General features: G+C 49.6%; 1 protein-coding gene across 1 annotated transcript in view; it reads right to left on the bottom strand.

The window, feature by feature from the left end:
- Positions 1 to 2,126: 2,126 nt before the first annotated feature.
- Positions 2,127 to 14,944, bottom strand: part of SYNJ1 (synaptojanin 1) — a 64,750-nt gene continuing 51,932 nt past the window's right edge. Inside the window, exons 23-30 of the mRNA XM_087818482.1 lie at positions 13,699 to 13,908; positions 12,723 to 12,854; positions 12,191 to 12,229; positions 9,615 to 9,653; positions 9,416 to 9,486; positions 7,892 to 8,000; positions 7,590 to 7,786; positions 2,127 to 3,634 (exon numbers count right to left, since the gene is read on the bottom strand). Of these exons, the coding sequence (XP_087674608.1) occupies positions 2,810 to 3,634; positions 7,590 to 7,786; positions 7,892 to 8,000; positions 9,416 to 9,486; positions 9,615 to 9,653; positions 12,191 to 12,229; positions 12,723 to 12,854; positions 13,699 to 13,908 (1,622 nt within the window). The 3' untranslated portion in view covers positions 2,127 to 2,809. The remainder of the gene's footprint in view (positions 3,635 to 7,589; positions 7,787 to 7,891; positions 8,001 to 9,415; positions 9,487 to 9,614; positions 9,654 to 12,190; positions 12,230 to 12,722; positions 12,855 to 13,698; positions 13,909 to 14,944) is intronic.

Below are 14,944 nucleotides of genomic sequence, written 5' to 3'. Positions count from 1 at the left end.
AGGAGACCGGCCTGGTGATCCGGGCGGAGCGAGGGGAAGGGGGGGCACGGGCGGGGCCGGGGAGGGCACCGGGGGAGGGCCTGCACCCACGGTCCTGTCCGGCTGCGGTGCCGAGTTCTGCAATGGGTACAGGGTACCTGGTATCTCTCTTATTTCTTACAACTGCATATAAGTCTAAAATTATCTGAAAATTTAAAAACGTAGAAGACTGTTACTCTGTACCTCTAACTTCTCATCCCGAAGTTAATGAACATACTTAAACTATTTACGAGTCCAGGTCGCTATTATTTAGAACAGCAACCCTGTAAGGCTGAAAAAAGGGCAATCCTCATGGGACCTGCCAGCCTTGGCCCCTGAGGGCGAGTCTTTCCAGCCAGCCTCTCCTCTCTGGGGGTTCTGACTGGTTTCCCTCTGCGCCCTCCCCTTCCCCACCCCAGTCTCTGTCTCTTGCTGTGGTTAGGAAATAATCATTTGTGCTGCATGCGTTATTTTTAAGCCAACAAGATGTCTCAGAATTCGTGCAGGGGCTTCTTAATGATGCTTACTAATCTCCGTATCTTTCTCTCATTCTTGGAACATTAGCACATGGAGAAGTAGAATGGATGAAAGTAAGACCTTGAATTAAAATGCCCGATTCAACAAGTTAATCCCCAAATATCACTAACTTGTAAAGCAAAGGTCAAGGAAGATGGCTGAGAAAAATTCTTCCCTTCTGAGCAAAGTAGTCAACATGGTAAAGACAGTATATTTATTTCATACGACGGCACATTTCACAGGATATATACAGAATGTATACCACCGACTGTAATATATCTTTCTATAAAGTATATAGTTATAAATATTGTATGCCACATAAGCAATAAAATTCTTACATATAAACAGCAATCTACTATAGAGAACAAAGAATTCACAAAGAGATCCTTAGTGTCTAATTTCTGCTCTGCTTTTATCAGAACTGGTAAATCTTTTCATAGCACACAGAATAATGGCTGGTTATCTGCAGTGTACCTTGAACTTTCAGAACTTTGTGCACGCTCAGCAACTTGCCGAATATTATTTCCTGATAAAGGCCGACCTGCTGCGCGATGTGTGTACTCAGACAGTAGTTTAGATCCACGGAACTGCTGTCTGACTGGTGAAGTGGATGATGAGTCGTTTGGCTAATGGAAAGCAAATACCACACACTAATCACACGGATGCTGAAGCCATGGTTCCGACAAGTTAGTTCACACTTTGAAGCACACCGCTTAGAGTAATACTGCTGTTTAAAATAGACCAACGCTGAAATGATTAGAACCCCAAAAGCACAATATAAAACTCACAAGAGTTATTTCTAACAGCAAATCCTGGCTGTTAACAGAGAGGATTACTTCTATAAATAGAGCACTTTGATAACATTTGAGCATTTAGAAAAGTACTTTTCTATAGATTTGCTTTATGTGGTTTAGTGCAATGCAGTCACTGTGCTTTTTCCACTGGACACACTCTTAGCCATGAGCTCTGGTTTCTGATACGCCCAACACACTCCTGAAAAGGTTAAATGGACCATGAGGTTAGGTGGATACACAACTCTTTACATAAAAGGAGTGTTAACGTGAGTCTCACTACATGGAGGTGATTTTAGCTTACATGTACAACGGAACTGCTGGGGGATTACTTAAAGATGGCAACATACCACCTTCTGTAAGAATTCTGTGCACTTCTTCATAAAATAAAGGCGGATTGCTGTACGCTGGCCGCGCAGGAGCCGAAATCCGCAGCCCACTGTAGGGCTGCCTCTGAGACCAGCAGCAGCGTCGCAGGTGTGCTCTGTCTGCAGCCCCTTCAGGGGAGACAGACCCGGAGGAAATCCCAGCTCAGAGCACACCCGGGCTGCTGCTGCCCCGGCCGGTAAAGCGCCAGAGCCAGAGCGGCACAGGGAAGAGCGGGAGGGAATGGGCAGCACGCGCCTTCACACACGGACGGGCGCTCGGTGCGGGTGTGTCGCAGCCCGGCGGGAGGTGCCTTCCCCACACTAAAGGGCGTATGCTCCTTGGAAAGGGCTGGAGTGCCCGTCTGCAGGACAGCGCCCATGGGCTTGCTGCTCCCCGAGGGGAGCATACTGGGCAGTGGACTGCAGAGTGACGGGGGGGGGGGGGTGTAAGGGGGAAAATTTCTGGTTCTGGAGTAAGGATTACTCTAGTTTTGGAAAGACAATTATGAAAAAGTGTCCAAATTTCATTTACAGCTATTTGATAATGAAATATTAAAAAAAAAAAAATCCATTAGAACATTTAGGTAAAAATTTGGCCCGAGTTATACCCTAGAATTTAAACGAGTCTTAAGACACCTAAGTGTACACACATGCAGTGTGTGTGGGTGGGGGATACACACTTTTTTAAAAGCAGTTCCTTTCAAAGCCCTGTTCTGGTGTCCCTCTGACGGCTCTCTGGTAAATACCTGTAAACCCCAATATTAACCAGGACGAAAGGCTGGCACAACCTCGGGTGGGAGTTGTTTGGGCTTCTGGGGTCTCTATAGAGAAGACTCACAAATTTCTGAATGAGGACTATTTTCTAAAGTAGTTCTGAGCACTTTTTATGGCTACTACTCAGTTTTCAAACAGAAACACACCAAAACTCCAGTTAATAATGAGAAGGACTTTGTCGTTATTTCCAATATACAACATATTCCAACTCTGTACACAGCAGTAGTGGTATTTCTTCACCTCAGTGCACTGAATGACGACTTATTGCACATAACATAGCTAATGCCCAGTCCTCTCGGCTCCGGCCGCCCGCACAGGAGCTGCCGTCCTCCACGCAGAGCACTATCTCTCCGTGAAGTCCAGTGCGGGAGGCGCCTGAGACGCCAGAGCAGTGAAAGGGTCAGCTGGCGGGGCAGGGCCCGCCGGGAACAGAGAGACAGGAGGAGGGGGCGGCCTCCGCGATGGCAGCACACAGGAGGGGACATCTGTACCTTTACTCCAGGCGTCATCAAAGGTCACGCTGCAGGCAGAAGCCGGGCCTGGCCGAGCACCCCGCAGGTCTAGACAAGCTGACTTCGACTTCCCTTTCTCACCAAAGTCGTCCTCTTCCTCAAAGGTCACCCATCCCTTTGGATGGCTGATCGTCACTGTGGAATGGCTCTGCGGGTCAAAGCTGTCCTGGAAGCAGTCAGGGGAAGGGGAAGGTGAAGGTGAAGGCTGGCTACTGTTATGACCGGGAGGCTTCAGAGGAGGAAAGGGACTGCTGGCGACGGGCTCGTCTTTGGGGAGCCACGAAGGTGCCCCGGGTTCTTGGGACTTGGCTCTAAATGGGTTTCCAGGAGCAGCAGTCCTGTCGGCGAAAGGGTTTGTGCCGGCCGGTCTCGCAGTAAACGGGTTGGAAGAACACTGCATGTCTTCCTGGGACTTATTCCGGGCTGGAGGTGGAGGCAATGTCAGCATGCAGCCTACAGAGCTCAGAGCACTGGCGTTAGTCTGTGTTGCAGGAGGCAATGGGACCAACCCCTTCGGGCCTGGGGTGAGAACAGGTGATGCGTGCACAGGTGACTGGGCCTTTGACACAGCAAGCAGACTAAGTGACAGATCTTCAAACGGGTCGCTCTTCATCGGTGATTCCAGTCTGATGGCTGGGACTCCATTGGTTTTTACCTGGAAAAGAAGAGCACTGAGTGATCAAAAAAATAACTTTAAAGTAATATATTTACTCTTAATACTCCCTGCACTTGCTTTTTCTCAATTATTCTTGACTTGGGGCAAGTATACATGTTTAGGAAATAGAAAGCTTTGTAGCTTGTCACTCTGGTGGATTAAATAAGATAAGACAGCTAAAATCATCTTCTTAAAAAACTCCCCACTCAATACATCCATTTATTAGAGCTTTCTCGTCTGCGCAAGTAACTGATGTGGTGACACGGAGCTGCACAGGATCGGCACGTGAGCCCTGCTCCTGCCCAGGGTGTCAGCACACTGGGGAAGCCACTTGTGCTGAATCTAGGACATTCCAACACCCATCTGTGACAGCGGAGTGGCTTCATCACTCCTTTAGATGTACTTTCATTTAAAGCTAATGTCACTATGGAAACTCACCTTCCTGGCAGAAGGTTAATTTGCTAGTCCACTGGACTCATAAGCTGGAGACACTGCACCTTTTCCTATTCTACTTGGAAAACCCACGTGCCGAGCACTCTGCCGTTTCCTGTAACTCTCCTTTGTAGAAGCAGCTCTACGAATAACGTGACGATATTCCTTAAGTGACCTGCCTCATCTTGAAAAAATGTTCCAAAACATCTAGATGTGTTCACTAGTAATCAAAAGCAATGATTATTTTAAACCCATCGTTTTAAAAATCCCATTTCTACTTGGTCTATTAATTCTAAAACCACAATGCAGCTGTGCCAAGTAGTGCCCCATCCTGGCCACGTGCAGAGCCGTCTGTGACTGGTGTTGGGGGGTCAGTGTCGAGCTACTTCAATCACAGACAATGGGCGCCCAGGGCCTGTTCACAAGGAAGCCGGTGGAGGGGCGCTCGGCGACCTTCTCTCAGGGACACATTATGGTCCCGGCCACAGGAGCAGATGAGCTCACCAGGTACTTCATTTTTATTTTAAAACTAGATGGATGACTTGGATATCTTGGATATTAACACCAAATTTAAAAATAAAAAAACAGACCTTTGGGTTGAAAAGAACAGGAGAGGGAGAATTTTAGCTCAAGACCTGGAATGTAACAAAATGGAGCACTATCCAAAAAGAACTTAGTCGTTAAAGCAAATAACTAAACGTTCATGAACCATGTTGAAAAAGAGCAGCGGTCCCCCTAATACATGCATGGGCCTTCGGAGCAGTGACCTGGTGCTTCAGGGGGGAGAGCCGTGCACCCGCACAACAAGCGGGTGGGAACTCCGTAAGCGACTTCCAAGTATATGAGTGTTTTATTCAACTGTCCTTAACATACTTTACAATTGAATAATTAAGTATATTTTTCTTCAAACTTAATATGACAATAAATTTGTACAAGATTAAAGAGTAAACATCTCCCAGACTCTAAACTGTATTCTCAGTATATTGAAGGGAAACAGACCTATGACTGGAAACCTGCTTCAGAGGCAAGTCTGTCACAGGCACCACGGGGTGCAGCCGGCTCTCCAGTGCCGATGGCGTTTGGACTGTCGTGATTGACGCAACAAACGAAGTCCTGGACTGGGTCTGGCACCCAGCTCTCCAGCGGCAGAGGCAACAGTCCACAAAACAGGTTATAGGAAAGGAGAGTCTGCTCAGCTTAGAAAAGTGGGACCTTGCTAAATAAATGCTACACATTTAAATATCTTTATTTTCATATATTACCAAAAATTTTTTTCAAAATAAGTTCAAGATAATTTGGTAGAAGCAGGATCATTTTGCTCTATCAAACCTGAAACTGTGACAGCCACCCCACCATTCATCATATTAGAATTTATAACCTATGAATCTGATGAATTCACAGTAAAAACGGTGGTATTTTCACAGAGAAAGGTGTTGGAAGGACCTTTAAATAATCCTGTTATAATACTAACTTTCATCTTTCTGAATCATCGATTCTGCCATACTAAAAAGAATCTTGCAACTAAAATTTGAAATTTTCCAAAAGAAACCTAAGAAAGAAAATTATGCCAAGAATCAATTTAGTTTTGCCAAATACTTTCATATATGTAAAGCTCACCTTATTGAAGTTACAATTTTTAGTTTTGTTAATTTTCATAAAAAACAAAGCAAATTATGGTAAAGCATTAGCAAGAACAACTAAAATGGTTCCTAAAAATTCAAAATACTAAAGGGGAAAAAGCGGGCTTTATGGTATGAGAACAGAAGTTATCGATGTGGACGGGTGGTTGTAAAAATGAGTGAAGCTGCAGATGTATGAGGGCGGGAGCCATACATCCACGGTGGAGACAGGTGAGAAGCACGCAGAAGACCGAGAAACAGTCCAATACCTGTTACCCTGACGGTTGCTCCTGCTTTGAGAGAGGGACAGACAGCAAAGGAAAGAGTTAGGATAATCCGAAACCAGCGGCGGCCCTGAAAACCCAGTCTTCAAAATACCTTCGGTTCCAGATTACACACTACCTGCGAGCAGTGACATTTACAGGTCATGGCATACGTTCCAGCAGCAACTCCAGTTTCTTTTGTAACTTTGTGTGAAAAATGTACTGCTGAGTTAGGGCTCAAACTAATTTTGTCTGATGGAACGGACGCTCACTTTCTGTCCTGGAACATGACTGAAAGCTCGAAGGCGGCCAGTTTAAAAGACTTTGCCCTCCGATTACAGTAGAAAATACAATAGTACACCTTACAAGAAAGTGAGGCAAAAAATCCATGACTCACAAAAAGTCTCAGAGAGAAAAGAACAGACAATTGCATTATCTTCAGGATCCTCCATTTTCTGAACTGAAAATGTAGAATATTTTAGGTATTAATTAGCTTAAGAGAACATACTGTTCTTCTTGATTATATATCCTTTAGCTTTTACAAATGTGGCCAACAGTCTGAGTAACTGCTAATTGCTAACAATATTCACACTGTTTTACTTTAACATTGTTTTCACTATGTAGAAGCATAAACTTCACCTCTGCCAAGTAGCTAGACATACTCCAATACCTGTAAAAATAAATGCAAACTATACCTTATAAATGAGTTAAGGGTCTCTGTGCTTTAGATCTGCCCAAAGTTTAAAAGCAGGCTTCTAAAACTCTGCACATTTCTTTGGCCTTGATGGTCCTTTTGAGTTAAAACTTTAGGATAAATTAAAATGTAAGGCTAGACAACAGAAAATGCACTTACTAAATATAAATTTTATTTTAAATAATTTTACTGAAAAGGCTATAACAAGAACCAAGTAAAACAGCATCAAATAAAAACAGAACAATTTAACCTCCGTGACTATTCCTGTATTACGATAACTCCGGTACACACATCAGATGGCTCTGCCAGGCGAGACCCCTGCAGCCTAACAGGCCCTGTGCGCTCACGATTTCCGGCCGCCGGGCCAACAGCCCCGTTCCGTGCAGCGCCGAGCGGCATTCTGATGGCTCTCACTTGGGGGCTAAGCCTGTGCCACACACCCAGGCACCTCGACTGCGCCGACAGGGCAGAACCTGGCTCAGCTCCCGAGGCACCCAGGGCCTCCGCCACAGAAGGGAACTGTGCCCGCATCAGGAGGAGTAAAAGGAGTCTTCTCTGTTTAAAGCCAGGCTAATTTATTAGTCATGAGCAAAGGCAATAAGGAAAATCAGTTATTGCCGCTCATCCTAAGTTGTTTACTATTCAGAGTAAATTGTGCCTGAAAAGAGTCACAAACACTTTAAAAGCAACAAGCCACTTGGAAGCTCCCTGAAGAACCTAATGTAGGTTCCCTGAGAAACCCTGATCTAAGCAACAGGTTCAAAGAAAAGATCCAAACCCTCAAGTTTGTTCCGTGACTGAGGTCAGACGACGCTCATCTGCTGAAGTCACACCTAAGATGCTATCACGACCAAGAGGGAAAAGCAAAGTACACCGGGGGTTCGTTTACTTCTTGTGCAAACTACTGACCGAGAGGAGGGCGTCGAAGGCCGCGCCCCAGGACTCACCTGCTGCGCCGGCGGCTCTGCGGGCAGGCTGTGCGAGGACCTGCTGCGGGGCGGCGGCTGGGGCGGGGTCTCCAGGCTGGGCTGGGGGGCAGCCTGAGGCAGTGGGGCTGCTGTAGGGACCAGAGGCTCCTGCATCTTCTGACCAGAGGCGGGCAGGGCGGCCAGAGGCTTCAGTGGTTCAGGGAGAAGGACTGGACCTAAAAAGTCATCTTCTGGTGTTTCCTGAGAAACCATTCTTACCCCCTCTCGCACACTGGCAGAGGCTCTGGGTCTTTCAACTAGATTTCTAGGGTTGTGCCTACCTCTTGGGACTTCCGAGGCTCTGCTCTGGCTCTCGGGAGCCGGCCTCCCCCCAGATGCCCGGGCTTGGCTCTGCGGGGCACTGATCACTCCGACGCGGGGTGGGATCACCTGAAGGGGAAGGAAGCACAGCGTCTCAGACACCTGCGCACTGCACAGGTAAGGGACTGGGCGAAAACATTCGCTCCTGCATCTCACTTCATCTCCTCTCTGCTATTCGCCATCTCTGTTTGCTAACTGCTCTCTATTTAGAGCCATACCTAAGTTTTAAAATCTTTCTTTTTGTTTTTCAATGTTTACTATGTGCCACTGTGTTAAACACGGTAGAGACATGCCAACTTCAAAATTCCCCTCAGAGGTAGGTGTCATTTTGTCATCCCATTTTAAAGCAAGGGCAGACATGGGTACAACTTCTCAATGCCACAAAGCTAGAGAACAAAGCCAGGATCCCTCGCAGGTGTGAGAACTGCAGGGCCGCGTCCCTCACCACGGCCAAACCGCTGAGGTCGCGGGCAATGCAGCAACGCGGACACTGAGCAACGGAGGCTCGTGAAAAGCCACGCTGAGGTTTCACTTTTAGCACAGAAGCAGAAACTCTCCAGTGACCACCTCAGTCCGGTAAACGTAATCCTTACCTGAGGGCACTTTCCATGGGGGGGAGAAACATCAATCGGTTGCCTCCCGCAGGCGCCCCCATCTGGGATTACACCCGAAACATGGTGTGCGTCCTGACCGGGAATTGAACCCGCCACCTACTTATGTTACGTATTTCTATACATTTGCTGATGGCTCTAAACCCCCAACACTTCTTACTCTAAGTGACCACACGAGCCCCCCCCACAGAGCCCTGGCTTTCCGGCTATTCTTACAGTGACACGCGGAGTTTGAAAAAGCGCATGTGGGAAGCGTGGCCGAGCCAGTGGAGAGGGGTTCTCCTCTTCTGAAACCAGGAGTGGGGACGAGGGATCTCTGGGGACATCCCACCGACACTGGTGTGATGCTACATCTGGAAAAGGACCTTTAGGTCGGGTGGTAAGTGGAGCTCCCGGGGGAAAGACAAAACGTTCCCACCTTGGACATTTCATGAGAATGTCTCCTTAGAAATTAGCCGCAGCTCCATTAGACGTAGTTTGTTAACTTCTAGATGCTGTACCAGGTCCCAGGTCCCACCCTTCGGCTGAGGGCTCGCATTTCCTCCCTCTCCGTCTGTACATTACTTCCCATCCCGGGAGCACGGCAATCCGTGATTACAGACGTCACACTGCGCCTGCTCCGCTCCCAGACTTAACACCGTGAGCGCCGCTTAGGTACAGACTCCACCATAAACCTTTTCCTGAAATCTACTAAAATTCTTCCTGTTGAAGGTGACTTTCTGTCCTCATTAGCTACTCAGAAAATATGATAAAAGCTGCCCAAACACGTCTGCCCTCACAGACACGGAGGCCCTGGTGGATCACACGCTTTCTCCGAGGTACCGCATTCGGGACCCAGAACCCAGACCCCTGCTCCAGGGCAGGTCTGCCTACCGGTCGGGCTGCGCTGTGTCCAGCAGGTCCTGGGCCTGCGAGTCCTGCTGGAGGCGAAGGCTGACTGCGTCCTGCAACAAACACATCACACCATGTATTCGAGGTTTTTTTAAAAAGAAACAAGTAGCCATGCACTTATATCCCACGTGTCCAGTCTCAGCCAGTTTTAAGGTAAGGAGCTCAATTCAAGCGTTTTTACCTATATTTTCTTTCCGTGTCGTCCCAGGGCTTTTGGGTGCTTTGAAGCAGGAAAGAAAACAGTCGTAAGTGAACAACACGGCAACACAGCAGAACATGAGGTGCTGCTCTGCCCCCTACCAGCAGGCACGGGGCACGAGACGGTGACAAAGGACGTGGCTTTGGACAACGGTGAAGGGTCTTATCAGCCCTGAAATGAGGACACTCTCATGACAGGCATGGGGACAGCTGAGCCGAGTCGATGCCTCACCCACAGGGGTGCTTCCCAGCTGACTTCCCAGCACAGCTCCCTCCTGTGACCTTGAGGGTCCCCTCAGGGGAAGGTCAGACTGGCTCCTGCCTCTCGAGCCACCCGAGAGCTGCGCCTGAGCAGACAGACCAGGTCACCCAGGGGCTCCTAGCGACAGGGCGCGGGGGCGCAGCCGTAGGTGTCACGATGGAGAAAGTGATCCTACGATGAGCTCTGAGGGGTCTGTTAGGAGACAGGCTGTCTTACCGCTAGACACCTGCCTCAGGGAAGGAGTGTGAAATGCGGCTCACACATTGGAGTGGGGGCCAAGGGTGAAGTGGGGGAGTCGGGGGGCTAGTGAAAGCAGCACCTCAGGTTTACGCTTTTTGAAAGGAAATTCAAGTGCGACTGTTATGTGAAATACATCAGCCTGCTAGTGACTCTCATCCTAACGAATGGCTTCCACTCTCAACTCTCTTTTAAGCAAATTTAGTTCGGCATCATTACGTATAAAATTACTTACGTTATCTGAAGTCATTCACAAGTAATTCCTGGACTTGAATTAACAGGGCTTATTTATTATTATTAAAGATCCAGAGTTAGCACAGGACACTTCTAAATATGACTTATTCTGAAAAGGATTTTGAAGGTATTTTCCTTAAAATAACATTGTACAGTAATTTCACTGCTAAGCATACATGAAATAGACACAAAACAGCATAAAACAAGTAAGAGTCGCAGGGAAATCGAATGGCTGTCATCAGAAATTAGACGCGGCAGAGAGTAAGGGAGGACACACGGTGACAGGTGCACGTGAGGAGGGGCGGACGTGCGCGGTGGGACCACGGACACTCAGCGCGCCTCCGACACTGGGGGCTGATGGTCAGAGGACGACAGGTCCCTACACATCTGACCCGCAGGTCTGTTACCTTCCATCTCTCGCCTGGCCACCCCGGGACTGCGCGGGGCTCCGGCACCTTGTTAGAGAAAGAACAGAAGCCGGGTGTCGCTCAGGGCCCACGGCGCCGAGTGAACAGCGGGCACGCAGGACGATCTCGTGGGAAGCCTGCCTGTGCGAAGGGCTCTCTACCGGTTTCTTCGGTCACATCCCCCCAGCCAGGCTGGGACGCCCAGCCCAGCCGGCGCCCCGGGAGAAGGGCAGGGGGATGGGCTCCTTCCGTCCAGACCCAGACGCCCGCAGCAGGGAGGGAAAGGGCGTTCGCGGAAAGCCTCTGCTATGATCCCCTCCTTCCCTAGGTTCAGAGTGAAATCCCTAGAAAGAGCTCCAGTGCTTGGCAGCCAAAAGGGAAAAAATCATAGTTTGGATTTCATTTTAAATTCCCACGAGACCAGACTATCCTAGTCCATCAGAAGGCGTCTTGCTGCATTATTTTTCAAAAACTCTAGAAGCACTACAATGACTCCTCTAAGTTCACTGCCTTACGGGAGCTACTAGTCCACAGGGGAAAACGCTGCGAATGCTGCCTACGAAAGATTTAGGAAGAGAGGCGATTTTTAACAGTTAAATCGGATTTCTAAATAGGTCACTGAGTTAGTTTTTAAAATTCATTAAAAAATTTATTTTCTACTGGTTGTTTTCCTCATTAAAGGAAGAGATAAACAGAATTACCAGGAAAATATAAATAAAAGCAGGAGTTAAGAGGGACAACAGACGCAGTCCGAGAGTCAGTGAAAAAACTGCCCCGCGGAGGCGCGTCCAGAGCTGTGAGGCTGATCACTAATGACAGCTGATCCCACACACACACCTCCCATGAGCTCTCGTGAGTTTCCACGTAAATCAAACTGTACTTTACACAAAAAGTGATTCATTTGTTAGTAAAAATTTTCTTACGTTTAAAAACGGAGGCTGGGTTTTGTGACAAGTTCTGAGAAGACCCTGTGGGACCCCCGACGGCTGGTTCCGGCCACTGCTCTCCCTGTAAACTGCCCTCCGGGAAGCTGCTGGACGAGGGCACCGGCTCCAGCACCGCTGGCCAAACACTGGGGGGTTCTACAGTCCCTGCACCCACACCCCCTTTGAAATCAGTATGACTTTGGGAATTAAATCTCTGTAACCAAACTGACCATATTTATTAAGGAAAAGTGTATCAGGCCTGGACGGGTGCCCAGCCCTGTCTGCTGGGAACGGGGACCTGCCGCAGGCTCTATCCACTAACGAAACCGAGCTCGAGGCTTTTACTTAACAGGAATAGAAGTTTGGAGCTATTAAAAATATAATCGTCATTCCCTGTGACTTTCATCAAACAAACCTAAAATGCCCTTCAGTTACAGAGATCAAACTCCAAAACACCATGAGCTGAGATGCACGTATGATAACAAACGATTACCTCCGAGTTCCTTTCTAGCAGGTGCAGGACTCCTAGCCCCTTGGGGTCCACAAGGAAAGATGCAGCAGAGAGGAAACAACATTAAGTAGAAGATTTACCACAGCAGCCTGACGTCAACATCATGCAGGAACGATTAGCATCTTGCTATTACAAAAAAGCTACTATTTAAATCAAGTACTTCTAATAGCTTAAGTAACAACACATACTTATTTAAAAAGAACATTTAAACAAGTACGTAAAACTTCACAGTAAACAAGCATACGCATGTTCTCTGGGTCTAGCCATACGCTTATCAGAAGTTAGCACAGCTGCACCCAGTCAGCAGAAACAACGCAAACACTGCGCCCTTGCCAGGAGGCAGCTATGAACACGTCCCTGGGAACCTCGCGGGGACACCACCTGCCGCCTCGCCTCCCGTGTTCTGCAAAGAAGGCTGAGGAGGCAGCAGCGACAGAGTAAAACCCAGATCGGAGACATGCATCTGTGACGCAGCAAGGAGGGCTCTCTGCCCCGAAGGGGAAACAGCTGTTACCTGAAGGTGGCGGAGGTCTCTGCGGGGGCGCTGGCCGTGCGGGAGGAGCCGTTGGGCGGGGAGGAGGCGGCCGCCTGGGCTCCAGGACCTGCGGCTGTGGCTGCACTGCTGGCTGAGCGTCCACGGGAGAACCTGGAAAAGCGCCTGGAGTGAGGCCAGGCTCCGAGGGGGCGGGAGTGAGGGGGGATGGTGCTTCCTGCACAGCAACGACATTCTCACTCGCCATTTCTCTCTGCAGCAAAATGACCTGTGTCTTTAGTGTCACAGAAGCGCTGTGTCAGTGAATTACGCTTTGGTACCGGGAAGCAGTGATGCTCGCTGCATGTGGACTCACCTGGGCCCAGGTGCTGAAGGAGACTTACTGAGGGGACCATCCGGACGGCACAGAGGCCTGTTTAGGGCATTTGCAGTCCGCTGACCAGCAAAGAGGAGGAAAAGGAGTCTGCTCTTCTCTACGCCTCAGCGGCTCCCAGCTCACCTAAGGAAGCCGGGCCTCTGAGAGCACCACGGCAAATGCGGGACGTGTAAGCAATGGGAGATGCTGGCTGGGGTGAAACGGACCCGGTCATGTGGTAGAAACAGCTTCCAAGGACAGATCTTCCAACTGGGAGGAGCGATGACTCCAGTTTCAATCCTGCCTCATACGGGCACACAGGTCACGCAGAGCTCAGCCCAGCGGCACAGCTCTCACTACAACAGCAGATGAGCGTCAGCTACAGGACCGGGGCGAGCTGAGCGCACAGAACAAGGGTGAAGGCACAGCCTCGCCCAGTGAGCGGCGGTGAGTCTCGTTTCCACTTGGGGCACCACCTAGGAAGCCCCCGTTCTGTCTACAGAAAACCACAGCGCACTCTGCACACAGGGAGGAGCTAAACACAAGGGCTCTCCACAGGGGCTCCAGCGGCACCAGGGATACAACCACCCAAACCTAAGAGCGCCAGGGACGGTCACACAGAACTTGAAACACCTTACCCACCTTGTGAGGGTGGGTTCCCAGGAGTCTTGGACGGGGCTCGACTTGGTCTTATGGGGAGGGAGGGCACAGGGCCCTCGGGTATTGTGGGTGACTGGCAGGGGCTGGTCCGCGGTGAGGAGCTCGGGGACGTGCCGAGGCCGGACCCCAAAGCCGGCTGCAGATGCTGGGGCAGGATCTCCTCCACCTCAGCGCTATAGTCATCAACGTCACCTATGGAAACAGGGTTATCCGTTACCACCTGCTTTACTTTCTCAGACATCTTCCTCACCAATCTGGTTTTAAGGGGTGAAATACACAAAGTAAACATGCTAACACTATGACACTGACAACATGCATGGATTAAGCATGCAGGTACATATAAAATTTATATGTAAACTAGAATCAGGACAACTGTGCTACAGAAAACTTGATTAAAGATGCTCTTGGGCCCCGCCGGCATGGCTCAGTTGAACTTTGACCTAGGATCCAGGAGATCGCAGCTCGATTCCCAGTCAGGGCACAGGCCCGGGTTGTGGGCTCCTCGATCCCCAGCAGGGGGCTGCAGGAGGCAGCCGATCAATGACTCTCATCATTGATGTTTCTCTCTCTCTCCCTCTCCCTTCCTCTCTCTGAGATCAATAAAGACATATTTTTTTAAAAAAAAGATGCTCTTGGATCTCAGAGCAACAGGAGGGGTGGGGACAAGCCTTGGAGCTGGGCTGACTCAGGGCTTTCGCATTCTACCGGGCAGCTGGCGCCACCTACTGCTGTCCCCCCACCCCTCCTATGCTCCCTGGCACTTCCCCTCACCCAGGTGGGGCCCGGTGGTAAACAGGCTGGCAGAGGGCCACACACCCTCTTCCCGGAGGCCTCCTGACCACCTCCCCTGAGCTCCCCCACCCCCAACCCAACACAGACTCTCTCTGCTTTAACTGGAAGCTGGTTCCCCAGGCCCCCTCATCTCCTGACCTCAGGGCTAGAAAGTGGGGCCAGGGAGCCCCCTTGCAACCTAGTTTGATTCCAGAACAGGACTCCCCACTTCTCCGAGGCTGTGCCATCAGGATGCACTTCACACCTCCCCTCCCCGCCTTCACCTCCAGCCTCCACCCTCCTCCGTCAAGGACCAACCACAGGGCACTGCGGTGAGTGACATCCTTCTGGGCGGATCAGAGTCCACGTGGACAACAGGGCAACAATCTAAAGACCTGGTCTTATCCTCACCTATGCTCCCACCGCTCCAGACACCTCCTTCCGACCGCCTCCCACT

Source organism: Miniopterus natalensis, chromosome 6 (assembly GCF_054644295.1).
Source record: "Miniopterus natalensis isolate mMinNat1 chromosome 6, mMinNat1.hap1, whole genome shotgun sequence".
NCBI lineage: Eukaryota > Metazoa > Chordata > Mammalia > Chiroptera > Miniopteridae > Miniopterus > Miniopterus natalensis.
This window is presented reverse-complemented; position numbering and strand designations above follow the sequence as displayed.